The sequence below is a fragment of the Equus caballus genome, chromosome 26 (assembly GCF_041296265.1).
Source record: "Equus caballus isolate H_3958 breed thoroughbred chromosome 26, TB-T2T, whole genome shotgun sequence".
NCBI classification, from domain to species: Eukaryota; Metazoa; Chordata; class Mammalia; order Perissodactyla; family Equidae; genus Equus; species Equus caballus.
Window position 1 is genome coordinate 17,734,279 of NC_091709.1, and position 14,803 is coordinate 17,749,081.

General features: G+C 35.1%; 1 protein-coding gene across 15 annotated transcripts in view; it reads left to right on the top strand.

Annotated features, from left to right (window-relative positions):
• The window catches only part of ROBO1 (roundabout guidance receptor 1), a 1,062,787-nt gene that overhangs the window by 940,524 nt on the left and 107,460 nt on the right, over window positions 1–14,803 (top strand). For all 15 annotated transcript variants that reach the window (XM_005606101.4, XM_070252490.1, XM_070252492.1 and 12 more), the window contains 2 exons: window positions 12,592–12,712; window positions 13,064–13,202. In XM_005606101.4, the coding sequence (XP_005606158.3) occupies window positions 12,592–12,712; window positions 13,064–13,202 (260 nt within the window). The remainder of the gene's footprint in view (window positions 1–12,591; window positions 12,713–13,063; window positions 13,203–14,803) is intronic.

The following is a 14,803-nucleotide window of genomic DNA, read 5'->3' on the forward strand; positions in this document are numbered from 1 at the left end:
TTTTTCCACTGGCAGCTAGATGGATTAATGGCAATTAGGTTGGATATCCAGATCAGTCAGGCTTAAATATGGAGTGTGATGGAAGGAGGGCCATCAATCTAACACACTCAGGGAGGTCCACCAATGGCACCGATTTCTTTGTCCAGCCAGTGGATCTTGTGATCTATGCATTTGCAAAATCTTGCTAATTTGTAGTTTATGGCTTGCGAACCAAAGAAAATATGAGCTCTTGTTTTTGTCCAAACGAAAGCACTCTCTGTAAGCTTTACTTTGGATCTGTGTGGAATGTACTCCAACCAACTTACTAAATGATCTGAAGCAAGTTTCTGATATTCTCTGAGAATTAGTTTTCTCATCCCCAAATAGGAAAATATACCTCCTTTGTAAGATTGTTGTAAAAATGAAGAATGTTGCGTGCAACAATGTCAGGTATACAGCACATGTTGGTACGTCATGGTTCTCATTAATTACAACAGCAGTAATAGTCCAGATTGTTATTTAAATACATTAGTACACTTATGAAATTTACTACAGAAACATTTCTGTGTTTGTGGAGAAAATTGTCAAAGGTACTTTATACTTTAGACGTAATTTTTAGGTTTTTGCTGTAGTAAAGTCCTTTAAAACTTCTATTGAAACATCAGAGAATTTATTTATTGCTTTGCTATGAAGTCATTAGAATTTTAATTTGTCTTCTACAAGGCAATGTAAAATAGTGTACTTCCAGAATAAATTCTAAAATATCAAGCCTTTTTCTGAGGGGGTGATGACTGAAATCAAAGGATTCTATATATCCAATTTCTCAGATCTTGAAAAAAGTGATACTGTGCCTTCTATGTAAGTGTTGTGATGGATACTAGAGATATGACAAGCTCCTGGCCATCATAGAACTTATATTCTATGCAGAAGAGAGGCAAGAAACATAAGATCAAGTTTTTTGTTTTGTTTTGTTTTGATTGACTTTATCTCTCTCCTTAATCTTCCCACTGACTGACATCGCTTCCACCAGAACCTTTCCCACCACTTAATGCTGGAACCACCTACTTAGGTTGTAGGCAAGCAACCTAGGAGTCAGAAATTCTGAATTTCAGCTCAAAGTTCAAACAATATAACTTGTAAACTCGGGATTAGGAGCCAATTCAAAACACTGAGATCCTTAACACCATTAATACTTTCTTCAATGCTTTTTCTGTTCAGCATGTTTTTGTCTTGGCTGGGGAACTGAACCATTTATGACTGAGAATGATTGTCCCGAACAAATTGCACTCCCAATGATTTTTGAAATATCCTTCAGATAGATCATTTTCTCTTTTATTTTATTTTCACAGACAACTATAGAAATATAAGGGAGCAGGATGCATTTCTTTTTATTTCTTATTTGTCCACCAGTTAATCATTAGTTTTCAGGAAATATGGCAGTGAGAAATGTGTGTGGATAATTCTGAAGCTTAATGTAACCCACCAAAAAGAGGTTTTTTTTTAACTCTAGGTCAAACCTTTCTTTCCAGGATTTTATTCTCTTCCTCACATGTATAAATTACCCTACTTGCAATCTCTTAGGAAGTATGTAGATATATTTCCATTTGTTTTAACATGTGCAGTGGTGAGGGAGAGAGGACTTATTGTCTCTATCTTATAACATGTCCTTTATGAAATGAGGCACACGTTTGCCCAATGACTGAGCCAAGTTCTGAGATAGTTTTGTGATCAATAAAAGAAAGTGAAGCAGCTGGCCATATGGATATTGCATCTCTAACCCTGATCTGATGAGCCCTGACTTCTGATTAATCAATTAAGCTTGTCACTTGCAAATCTCTTCTTGTTCTCCTTTGACACTTTGGGATTAAAATACCACAGAATGGGAATGAGTGTTTACTTCAATTTGTAGCTATTTTCGAGATGTTCATACTTGTATAGAACCTTAATAAGTAGTGGTAAATGCTTTTATCGATTTTTTATTTTTGGAAATTATAAATATGTTTCCATAAAGTAATTCCCCTTGCTTAATTTACATAAAGTAATTCTGAATTTCTGAATCCAAGTTTCCCTTGCATACCTAACCTTGATTTGACTTTGGCTGCCATGGTTATATGTCTTCTTCAGAATATACGTGAATTTAAATTTCAAGAGGAAAAAATTATACACAGTCACTGGAAAAGACATTATCTTAGCAAGGCATTTGGTGGTAAGGGAAATTCTCACACTGGACCAAAGCTATGGAGAAGAACTAAGCATAAGAACCTGTGGAGAGAAAGAGCGATTTACTCTTTGAAAAGTATTTTCAGCTGGTGCACTTGTAACTTGAAAGAGCCAAGTGTTTCAAAATGAGCTTTTCTCCCCCCAAATGCTATGGGCATTTGTCATCTTTATTTCTAGAGTATAGTCATAATTCCTCCATAGATATTTTATTTCAGGCTATCCTAACAGTGAATGTATGTAAATTCAGAATTATGGCCAGATGGTTGGACAAGGTGATAAAAAGCAAACCTGGTTTTGTAGCAAAGTGAAAATTTGCTCATAAGACTTTGTTTTTACCTTTAAAACAGCAGGACATTGTTTCATGAGAACTGTGAAGGAACTAATACATTAACTTTAATAGCTAAGAACTAAATTAATTTTTCATATGCACACAGAATACTACCATGTAATACCTAGAATTTTTAAAGAGGTAAAAATCCTTCAACTTTCTTGCTTTTAGGAGCTAGCTAGCAAAGGCTGTTTTCTCCCAAAACCACTCTTTATATTGCCTTCTTTTTATAGGATTCACATTTGGGTTCTGATCTTAATGACTTGGGAACCAGACACCTGGGGAATGAGCTAACAGCCTTCACTGTTTCATCTGCTGTCTGTTTCACCAGCACTCAGCAGTTGTCCGCCCCTGGTTTGGAAAACGATAAATTAGAGGGGGCTTTCTCGGTTGATTGCTTCGGGCTACATAACTCTGGCCCAAGAAAGTGGGTGTCCAAGAGAAAATGCCAAACCCAAGTCTTCCTATTGACTTTAAGCCACACTTAAGCAAGGAAAAATGTGTGTTTTAACAAGACCATGTTTCTTCTTTCTATTATTCCTCGTTAAAATTAGAATTCATGAAAAGCTCCTCTGGTGATGTAAACTAGATAGAAAGGCAATAATTTATACCTTGACAAAGAAAATCATCCTCTCCCTTTACCTTAACTGTGTCTCACTGTAGGGTGGCTCCCACTTGCCTGCAGTTAACAATACAGCTATTCTGATGTCCTTTGTAATCAAATTATCATAGGTGTGCTTCTGCAGCAGCAAAGAGCCAACTACCAATTTATAAATTACTATAAGGAAGAAATGAGAAGGTTAGGAGAAGTGGAAGTAACAGAGAAACGCAGCTGCCATAGTCGTAGGCAGCACTTCTCCCAGGCCTGTGTTCTCAGCTGGCAGCTCACCAAGCTGTGTCGAGAGCCACGCGTTCCCACTGGGATAATTGCTTTTTCTGTATGAGTCTCTTGTTGCTTCTCTCTGATGATCGAGTGTGTTTAAACTCCTGGCTGAAATCATGTTGGTTTTTAAATGGTATTGTAAAGTGTACCAGCAAACAAATGAAATCGGATCATGTTCTCTTGTATGCATGTAGCCCAAGCAAATATGGGAGGCCAATGGAGAGATCCTAATTGCCTATTTTTCCTCTCAATTCCACTCCTAAGAGAACAGTTGAAAGACCAACAACAAGTTATGGTTTTCTCCTTGCAATGTTGTCCGTTTTAATGTAACCAAGAAAAATGTAGACTGGTCATTTGATTGATTTCAATTTGTCATTTTTGTATTTTCTTTACAATGAATATGTACTTATCCAGGTATCCTTTTATTATAAGAGATTTTTTGCGCAAGTCCCGTGAACATTAGTTACACTTTAAGTAGGCTGTAAAAGAGGAAATGGACTTTGCATAAGAGTAGAGAGTAAGTGGATTGGTAATAGCCAGGTGAAAACTTTTTACAGTGTGATTGAAATCTGACTGAATTAATTTTTTTATAATCTATAGTAAAAAATATTGTAAATATTAGCATATAGTCTATTTTTCTTAGTTGAACTCATCTCTAGGTTACAGTCTCTCTCATTTGGGTCATGAGTCCATAATAAGCTGGTTGTGGGTACAAGGCAGCTTCCCTAAGGCAGCTTCCCTAACAGGCTTTGGATGAGCGGCCAGATCATATCTAATCAAGAGAGTTGAGTGGATGAGATTTAAAACCATGCATTTCTTCTTCCTTCTCCTCCCACCCCCCACTCTCTTTTTCAAGGTGAACCAGAAGGAAGGAGGAATGGGGACAGGTGAAAAGTTTTTGAAAAATGAGAGATAGTAGCCTTTATGAAGAATAGAAAGAGTAAATAAGCTTTGTTAGCCAGGATGAAGAACTGTGATTTGGCTGACCCTAGTTTGTTCTTTATATATTTATCTAAATTAAAACTTAGGTTTGAAACTAGAATATGAGATCGTCATGGATACATGATATCATTTTAAAAAATGTTATTTTTGTGTGAAGATTGGTACAAATACATAGGATAAATAAAAATTAATTTCTTGAAATTTGTTCTTATGCTTAAGAAAAGTGTTGATGGTGACGAGAGTAGTAGATATAAATTGTTTTGTATCAATGATTTTTAATAGATTTATCAAAAATTTAAATTTTTATCTGATTACTAATTATATTAAGATTTAGATTCCAAAGAGTGAAACAACAAAATTACTAATGTATATATTCAGAAATATAAAGAACCTACATATGTTTTTAAACCATAATTAATAAAAACATGAAATTATTTACTTCTAGACATGCCTTTTCTATTAACTGTTCATATTGAACTATTTACCTGAGGGTGTGAGTAAGAAATATTGCCAAATAAGAAATACTGTAATTTCTTTGATATTGCATAAGATCTGAATTATATGAATTATCTCTTACTTGATTATAATTTTTTAGATCACTACGAGAGATGTATTTTATCCAATCCTTTTTCTACCATTTGTATAATATAATTACACTACCATCAGTGTTTTTGCCTAATTTAGAATGCAATCAAGCATGATTGTTTTTGAAAGATACTATAGTATACATTGGACGGTGTGGATGCTTTCATCTAAATTGTTTACCGTAAAGGTTGGTACCACTTTTGCAGCCAGATTGGAAAGTAATAGGTGATTATTCTGCTTCCTCCCTCTCTCTGCTCCCTGCTCAAACAAGGTATCTTTTTTTCTTTATTTTTGTTGTTGTGGAATTAACGCTAAATTTTAAAGGAATAAAAGCTGTTATTTTGACTCTTCTCTACATGTCTCTGTTGAAAGGAGTCCTTAGGGACCATCCAAAACGGCCCTGCAGTCTATTTCACCAAGGAGGATGTCTGGGGGCTACGTCTGGCCATCTGGGCTACCTGCATCTCATTGTCATTAAGAAGTCTTAAACCCATGCAAAGTACTTTTCTAGTTCACAACAGCTTGGTGTCTGTTCTCCAGGTCAAAGATGCAGGCAGAATTGACAGGACTGTTATGAAGAGATATTCAGCCCAAAGACAGTCAGTATTGAATTGTTTAAGGATAATACACTAGACTATAATTCAAAACCTCTCATCTCATTTACTTTGCAAAAGAGTACGAAAACAGTGGTGAAGAATCAAATTTTTCAGAAAAAATAATTTCTCATCCCAGGTGCTTTAAAAATTTCACTCCTCACGTTAATCCTGGTTATCAAGCCTTTACTAATGTAAATGAATACTTACAAGCCTTTAATCTCTTAGAGAACTGTAAAAATTAAGCACTGCACAGTTTCTCATAGGTGTGATGACACCTATATGTGTGTCATATATATTATGTAAACATGTTTCTCCTTTAGCATTTTAAATCCATATTCTTTTAATACGTTGTTATAATGTATTTTAAAAACAGTGTTTCTAGTAAGGAACAGATTTTAAATGCAAAATCTATTAAAGGAAATGAAATAAATTATATGACAGTTGGGTGGTTAGCAATTTGAAATCATCTTTGAAGACCTTAATATAATTAGTGGTTTCGTTTTTGGTCTGCTGAATTCAAGTCATATTAGGTTAATGTAATTAAAAGCAGAAAAGATTTTGTGTAGCCAAACTAGTTAATTAGCCCCAGTTGGTTTAGTATGTTAACCTAGAGGTGTATGGATAACGTTGCGGGGGTGATGCCTGAAAAAAAAAATTCCTGTGTAACAGATACTGCAAATCATCTGACTTGCTTTAGGGTAGAAAACGAAGACATACCAACGAGTTCATTTTAAGTTCATCTTTATTTCTGATTTTAAGCACTGATCGCAGAGTAAGCTGTATACTCCATAGAATATACAGACACAAAACTTAATTTACTTTTTCAAAGAAAGCATGTTTCTATGTGTGCAAGATAGTAAGTTTTTCTTCTGTATTCTGGACATAATAATTCTGATTGTAGTTTTATTCATGCTTACCAGAAATATAAAATGATTCTTGTGACTTTTGATTGAAAATCTTTATCTTATACCTGATTTTTCTATGTTGTTCGTCAGTACACAAGTCAGTAAAGGAGATGAATGCATTCCGGAAAGGGATTTTCAACTGCTTTAGAGAAGTCTTTAAGTACGAGGAGAGAAGACTTTTTACCCATAAGTACAATAATCATTTATAGTTTCTTGAAGGGAAAATGCTAGCATATAAGAATCATGTATATCAAATACATGGAGGTATTCCATACCTTAATGTCTCTAAAACATCTTTTTTAAAAATCTGAGAGTATTCTGAAGAAAAATATAAAGTGTAGAGATATTTGAACTTTAAAATTCTTTACCACCTCCTCCTTTCTCCCTCTGTCTCCTTCCGCAAAAGCAGCAAGACCACCGGGACCTTTTTTTGTTTTATTTTCATCAAGTATGTAGATGACCGAGGCCCCCCTTTAAGCACTGTCTAGAGCTTATGGAAATGTGGGCTTCTAATGTGGTTACCACTGTGGGCTGGGAAGGTATATGGTAATCAGGAAGTGGGACCTCTGCCTGGCGTTTTTGACATAGGCTAGATGCCAGCATATTGTCTGCAAGCTTAACACGTTCTGCTTCTCCACGACCCGGATTATGTTAATTGAAGTAGCCCGGCTGCAGTGCAGTGTTTAACATTGTGTCTGTTCATTATACAAACTCGTTTTTGATAGGTTTACAATTTGGCTGTCAGATCCAGCTGCAGGAAGAGACCTGCCAAGAAATATTTCTTAGCTTGTTTTAAATAGTGCTATTTTCACATTTATAGTGTTTTGTATGTATTAGACATATTTTTCCTTTCCACGTAGAGAGAGGAAATGTCAATTTTGGCTTTACAAAGGGACACTGAGATTTAGAATGTATAAAGTCACCCTTTACAATCAGTGTTTCTATATGACTGGAAATGGTGATTGTTAATAGTAGGTACTGCTTGAAAGCTGGTATGTTGTATTTGATCAGGGTTATAGACTATGTTTTTTCTCTTCTTTGATTTGTCGAAAAGAACAGGCAACCGTGTAGTCCACATCTGTGACCACAGAGAATAGAATTATGGCTTTTGGTTAGCTCTGTTTCAATCTGACCATTGACAACATGCCAAAATCAATTTGAATTTATAGAAACTGAAGACCATCATTTTAATCCATTTTTTTTTTTTTTTGTATTTCTTTGTTTGCTGTACTTTTTGTTTCTTCCTTCACTTTTATCAATTTCTGTCTCTATCATCTCTGAGGAAATAAGTTCCTCCCAGGTTTGACGAGGCTTATTTAGTCTTCCATTTTAATTGTAAACTCTACTTTGGGATCCTAACCGTTATTGCCAGTGAGTATAGAATGTGATGTGGTATTTTAGAATGAGTGTCTTATTGATGGGTTAGAAGTTGTGTGGGAGGATTTATACTAATCTGGGAAGTCTCAACAATGATTTCCCAAATAGGGTGTTTAATGTTATAGATATATATATCAATATTATAAATATAGAGTATTTAATATTAGCCCCATTTTAGAGATGAAAAACAAGGGACTTAATCCCTTGCCTAAAGTCACACGTCCATGCTCACTTTTCTTTCCTCTGTGGAGGTATCTGCCTTTGACCAATTTGAAAGATTATCTGGGATTTAGAAATCTTTTTTTTTTTAACTTTTATATATACTTTGATTTTGAGTTCAGTTCCAACCTAGATAGTGTTGGTAAAGAATATGTTGAGTGGAAAAGCAAGATGGGATTTAGTTGACTTCATTTAGCCATTGATGATTAATATCTATGCTGTTGTGACAAAGAAAATACATTTTTCTCATTAAAAATCTTTTTTAAGTTTAATATTTTTATTTTCAGGCCTCAGTTATTTTAATTTTCATTTCTCATTGATACAGAGATTATATATAAATGAACAGCTGTGATAAATGTATGCTATTAGTAATATGATGATACTAATGAAAAAAGCTTCTCAAGATATCTGATTCAATAAAAAACATTTCTTGTAGAAAATTTATCCTAGTGGTGCATACTATTAGTATTTGTTTACTTGCAAAGGGCAGAGAAAATATTTTGTAAAATGCTTGATGGGTTACTTTTAATTTGAACAATAAATATGATATAGCGAATAAGTGTAAAACACATTTTTATGAGACATAAACAATTTTTCTGTTTATAGTTAGTGCCAAAATATAACTATGTGCTCCCAAAGCATATGTCTCCTGGTAGATTGAGTTAGAAAATTTTTCCAAGATTGCGCCAAGTATATTATATAGTTGGGACTATAGTAATAAGATATGTGCAACACACTCCTTAGGACTTTATAACTTTCTTTGAATTTTAGTTCTCCTCACTTATTATTTCCTCCCATTCATCTCAACATTGGAAATTTTCCATGTCTGAGAATCTCCTGGCAGTCCCCTCATAATTCTTAACTAAATTCCCCCTTTTCTCCATTTATATGGATTCATTCAAAATATAATAGCATTGGGCTGTAATATATAATGTTAGCTGGTGCCCCACATGTAATTTAAAACTCTACTTTCCCAAGTATTTAAGATTTTTAAAAGTAAATTAATGTTATATTATACTGAAGTTGTAAAAATAAATCTTTACTCTTGAAAATTGTTTAATTTTATCATTTTCTGACTCATTTTTCTACATATTTGCAGATATTTTGAAATTATTAGTAAAGCCTTATATTTTATTGTAGGTGTAGCTCATTGACAACTTTTAGAGCAAAAAGAATATTTAAAGCATTTGTTTATTTCCTCTTATTTTGCTTTAAATTTTATTTATTAAGGTGCAATTTCTTCAGAAATGAACTGACCCCCTGAATATGTAGGGACATTTAAGGTTAAATTCTGAGGTAGGAGAGGCTCCATGTCTTGTCCAAAGTTAGAGAATCAGTAAAGGAACATCAAGGATCACATATCAGCTCACTGCCATTTCAGGAATAGAATTTGTCACATTACTTGTTGCTCAAACATTTTTGTTTCCTCAAGGTTTTGATAATGTTTATGAATTGTTTCAAAATAAGTACATGGCGAAAGGCTACAATGGATCTTCTTCGAAGGATCTTGATAGTATGATACTCAAAATTTTCTGAACCTCAAGAACTCAAGTTTCTTAAACTGCAATGATAACAGAGCTGTAGCTTGTGCATTTCTTGTCATTTGTACATCTTGTAGAGCCAAAGACACACGTCTAGCCTAAAATCTTAGCCCTGTTCCAACTTGCTATATGACGTTGGGCATGTCATTTTCCTTCTACACAAATTTTACTATTTACTAGGCATTGTGACAGGTCCTGGGGCTATAAAGAGGAATTAGAGATGCTTCTGTGCCTCAGAGTTCACAGGGAGGAAATCTGACATTTAAAAGCATAATTAAAACATATTGTGATGATAGGCATAGCAGAGGTATGTGGGAGGAGAGGTTGTGCTTTTCTGAGCTGCTGCTCCCTCAAGTGAAAAATGAAGCTATTATAACACTTCCCCTAATAGTCTCACAGCAGGATTATGCTAAAAACCAAAATTTAAATGATATATTTCCACAAAAGCAACTTTATAAAACATAAAATAGTTAGCACCATGAACAAACAGCCTTAAGGTTAGGTATACGTGTGATTTGAGAAGCCTGCTTTGAGACCTTCTAAGGAGATAATTACACATGTAGAAAAGATACATGCAAAAGGATGCTGATTTCAGTGCTGTTTATAACAGAGAAAAATGAAATACCTTAAGCATCTATCAATAGAAGAATAGTCTGGTAAAATATGGTAGATCCATATTTTATAATAGAATACTATTTTTAATGGAATATTATGTAGTCATTGAAATTGAGGCTGAGGGTCTGTATACAACATTTTCAACATTTAAAATGTAAAAATAGGGCCTGGCCCCATGGCTGAGTGGTTAAGTTCGCACGCTCTGCTGCAGTAGCCCAGGGTTTCGCTGGTTCGGATCCTGGGTGCGGACATGGCACCGCTCATCAGGCCAGGTTGAGGCAGCATACCACATGCCACAACTACAAGGACCTGCAACTAAGATAATACAACTATGTCCCAGGGGGGATTTGGTGAGATAAAGCAGAAAAAAAAAAACTTGGCCACAGTTGTTAGCTCAGGTGCCAATCTTTAAAAAAAAAATTTTTTTAAATATACATAAAATGTAAAAATATTCTCAACATATTATTGAGTTGAAAATACGGCTTCAGAAGAACATATGTCACATGATTCTACTTTAGTAAAAGTGTGTGTGTGTATTTTATATCTGTCTTATCTATATCTATATCTGTATATCAATACCTATATTGCGAGAGAGCGAGCGAGCTCCAAAAGAAGAATACTCACAAACTATTGACAGTAGTTAATTGGCAGATTTTTGTGTGTGTGACGTTTATTTCTTCTTTATTATTCTGTTTGAAAATTTAGGTAAGAAATATGAAAACAATAAAATTGTTATTAATATATCTTGTAACTCGTACAAACCTTATAGAAATGCTTCATTGAAGAAAATACTAGATTCTGTCAATAAAAGCAGTTTGCATTCAACAAAAATCTTTTGAATGACTATGCAGGCATTATGCTAGACATGAGGGCTTGAGTCATGAACAATGTAGAGAAAAGTCCCTGGATAGCTTTTTATAACAGTTCCTAGAGAATCATGATCATTTTTTTTCTGAGGAAGATTAGACCTGAGCTAACATCTGCTGCCAATCTTCCTCCTTTTTGCTGAGGAAGACTGGTCCTGAGCTAATATCTATACCTGTCTTTCTTTATTTTGTATGTGGGACGCCTGCCTCAGCATGGCTTGATAAGTGGTGCTAGGTCTGGGCCTGGGATCCAAACCAGCAAACCCTGGGCCACTGCAGTGGAGCACGTGAATTAACTGCTACACCACAGAGCCAGCCCCTCATGATGATTTTTTTAATAAAATGATAGTAAAAAATATGAACTTCTAAAGCCACAGATACTAAAACTGTTGTGTTAATATTTGATTTCTCCTAATATAACCGAAGACTTGGTTGCAGTATCTTCTTTGGATGTCTGCATTAAAATAAAGCAATTTAGGCATTCCAAAACAGTATGACCCCACCTTTATAAAGATGCAATTTCAATAAACTCCTAGTGTACGATGAAAAAAAATTCCGTTGGAATGGTTCCTTCCTTCCTTCTTTTGTTATTTTCTTTCTATCTTTCTTTCCTCCTTTGTGTAATAAATACACTGTACAGAATAACTGTGAGATCAAACCTCCATGAATAAACTTTCTGGAAGTTATCCTTGACAAAATCTTTCTAAGGTTCAGGACATTATAGATATTTATGGGTAATTGAACTCAACTTCCCACCAAAAGCATGTTAAATTAAGTAAAGAGAGTTCAATTTCTGCATCCCAATCTTAATTCATGGTTAGCTTCAGCCAACTTATTGTACTAGAAGTCTGCTTACATTTATAATTAATTCTTCAAATAATTAAATGTTCAAGAGTGTACCCGAATGACTTTCCAGATGATGTATTAGGATCTCTTCAGTCTCTGCCTTCTAAGTCCCCAAGAAACTACTTGGGTGGCAGCACCTGTGTTTTTTAGGACATGTCAGGTTCTGCAATGTTTTGAATCTTTAAAGACATATTCCTTTAAAACAACTCTGGCAAATTAACTAATTAGAGACATTTCTTTCCCACATCTTATAATACTAAATATGCTTCCTTGAAATCACTTACAGCTAATATGTATTTACATATTAATTATAATCATATGGTATTAAGAATTTCCTTTTTCTTTTTTTCCACTTACTAACCAAATTATTCATGCAATTTTTTGGTTTTCACTTAACTAAATAATATGAAAAACTTGGCCAGTTTGAAAACACAAATTTCTACTTATACAGGATCTAATAACTTTACAAGAAATGTTGGTAAGTAAAAATGTTTTGCTTCTTTCATATTGGACCTTTGGAATAAATTCTGTTTAAAGGTATTACTTATAGCTGATAATATACATCACCTTTTTGATATAATTATGTTTTGTTTGTAAGCTTAGAAAGTAGACTTCACTTATGGAGACCTCTGTCATATAAACATAACTAAAGCAATTTTAATAGTATTCCTGTGAAACTTTTTTTTAAGATACGAGGAGGAAAGCTCATGATTACTTACACCCGCAAAAGTGATGCTGGCAAATATGTTTGTGTTGGTACCAACATGGTTGGGGAACGTGAGAGTGAGGTAGCTGAGCTGACTGTTTTAGGTAAGTGCCGTTTTATCTAATGTGTTCACTGTAATACGCATCTCTTATTGCCTAGTATCTTTCCACAAGGGAGAAAGAAATGACCTTTTCTTGAAGGTAAACCGATATTTTGGGGGGTTAGAAGAGGCGATAAGGAATCAGTAAAGCAGCCTAAAATAAAGTAGCCAAGATGTGGAAGGAAAATGAGGAGGAAAGACCCAACCTACGGAGGAGCTTCTAGAAGTAGGCAGCTATGTGGAATAATTTTCTAAATAATATTTTAAATTATAGATTTGTTCTTACTGAACATCTAAAATCGTTTTTAGTTTGTTCGTATTTATTTTTTCTTGAGATGCGTTTTTCTAATCTTAGAGAGACCATCGTTTGTGAAGAGACCTAGTAACTTGGCAGTAACTGTGGACGACAGTGCAGAATTTAAATGTGAGGCCCGAGGCGACCCCGTGCCGACGGTGCGATGGAGGAAAGATGATGGAGAACTGCCCAAATCCAGGTATTGATCAGAATTTAGTGATGTGACTCACCCACTTGAAATTTCTACGGTTCTCAGCAGACCACGGGTCACACACATGCCGCTAGAACAGTCCACTCTAGACTCCTTGATCCGGGGCTAGACACGTTACTACAGATAATTAGAACCAGGAGGTTGCCATGCTTTCTCTGAGGGCTTCAGATAAGAACGATACGTTCCTGCCTCACCTGCCCGGGGGGCCCTTGTAAAATGTGATATTCCTTAAACAAGTTTCTCTGCTGTTCAACCAAACCAGAGTGAAGGGGCCACATTTGGCTTAAGAAAACAAAACGAAAAAACGTTTGTTTACAGTTGTATACGTTAGCTCCTCTCTCTCCCTTCTCCATGATGTCACCAATTTCATTTATGGGAGTAGGTAGGGAAGAGAAAGGAGGCGCAGCGTTAAAGATATAACTATGAACCAGTTAAAAAGCAGACTTCCTTTCCTTTAGTTACAACATCACCAGGGAATGGTAGAAGAGGTCAGAGTTTCTTGATATCTGTCAAGTCCTTAAATTGGCTGGGAGCAGAGACACACTCGTAGCCTTAGGGAATGAGGCAATGAAATGCGTTATTCTTCAGGCTGTCTTCTGTGTGTGTCCCTTCATTCAGCAAACATGTGTTGAGCCCCTGGTAAGTTTTGGGATTACAGCAGTGGGTTAGACATAGTTTCTGCTCTCAAGGAGCTCAAAAAAAAGACATGTATGGACAGATACAGAATAATGTAGCAAATCTTTTTGTCACATTAAGTTAGACCTGTGGGAACAGGAAATCAGAAGAGAGTTCTCAAAGGAGGGTGACATGTAAGCAATGAAATTGAAAAATATGTATCAATTTGATAAGCAAGAAAAAGAAGAGACCTCATAACATAGACAAAAATCTGAGAAAGAATATCCCATATTTTGAGTGGTGGAAAGTTTAACATGGCTAGCACATAGAGCATGTGGCAAGAAGTTATGGGATATCGGGTTGAAGATACTGCCACCAAATTATCAGGGGCTTTGTATAATTGACTGAGGAATTTTGAATCATATTGTGTGCACCCTGCTGAACCAAGAGGAATTACTATGAAGTGGATTACTTTTTAGAGAAAATAATTTTTTGGCCCTATGGATATTGCATTAATACGGGGAGAGGCTAGTGGCAGAGTCACCATTGTTGCTGTCCAGATAAGAGATGTGAATTGTCTGAACTGGGAGATGAGATGGAGATAGGGGTCCATAGTAAAGAGAAATTTCTGAGACTAAATTGGTGCTTTGGGTGATTTCTTAGATATAGGGGGCTGGTGAAGGAAGATCGGTAGATTGTGTTAGGAGAAAGAGTTTGTTTATGTGATAGGGTCAGAAAAGAAAGTGTTATTTGACATATTAAATTTTAGGACCCTGGAGGATAGGATTTCTAATTATTAGTCAGTTGGAATTATGAATTTTGAGCTTAGATGAAATAAGGGTTGGAAATGTTTGTATGGTTGATCAATATATAAATCATAGTAGATAATATAACTCAGGGATATTATGTAGAGTAAAAGGAGGATTAAAGTGAAACTTCAAGGGAAACCCAACATTTAAGGGGAGAGGAGATGA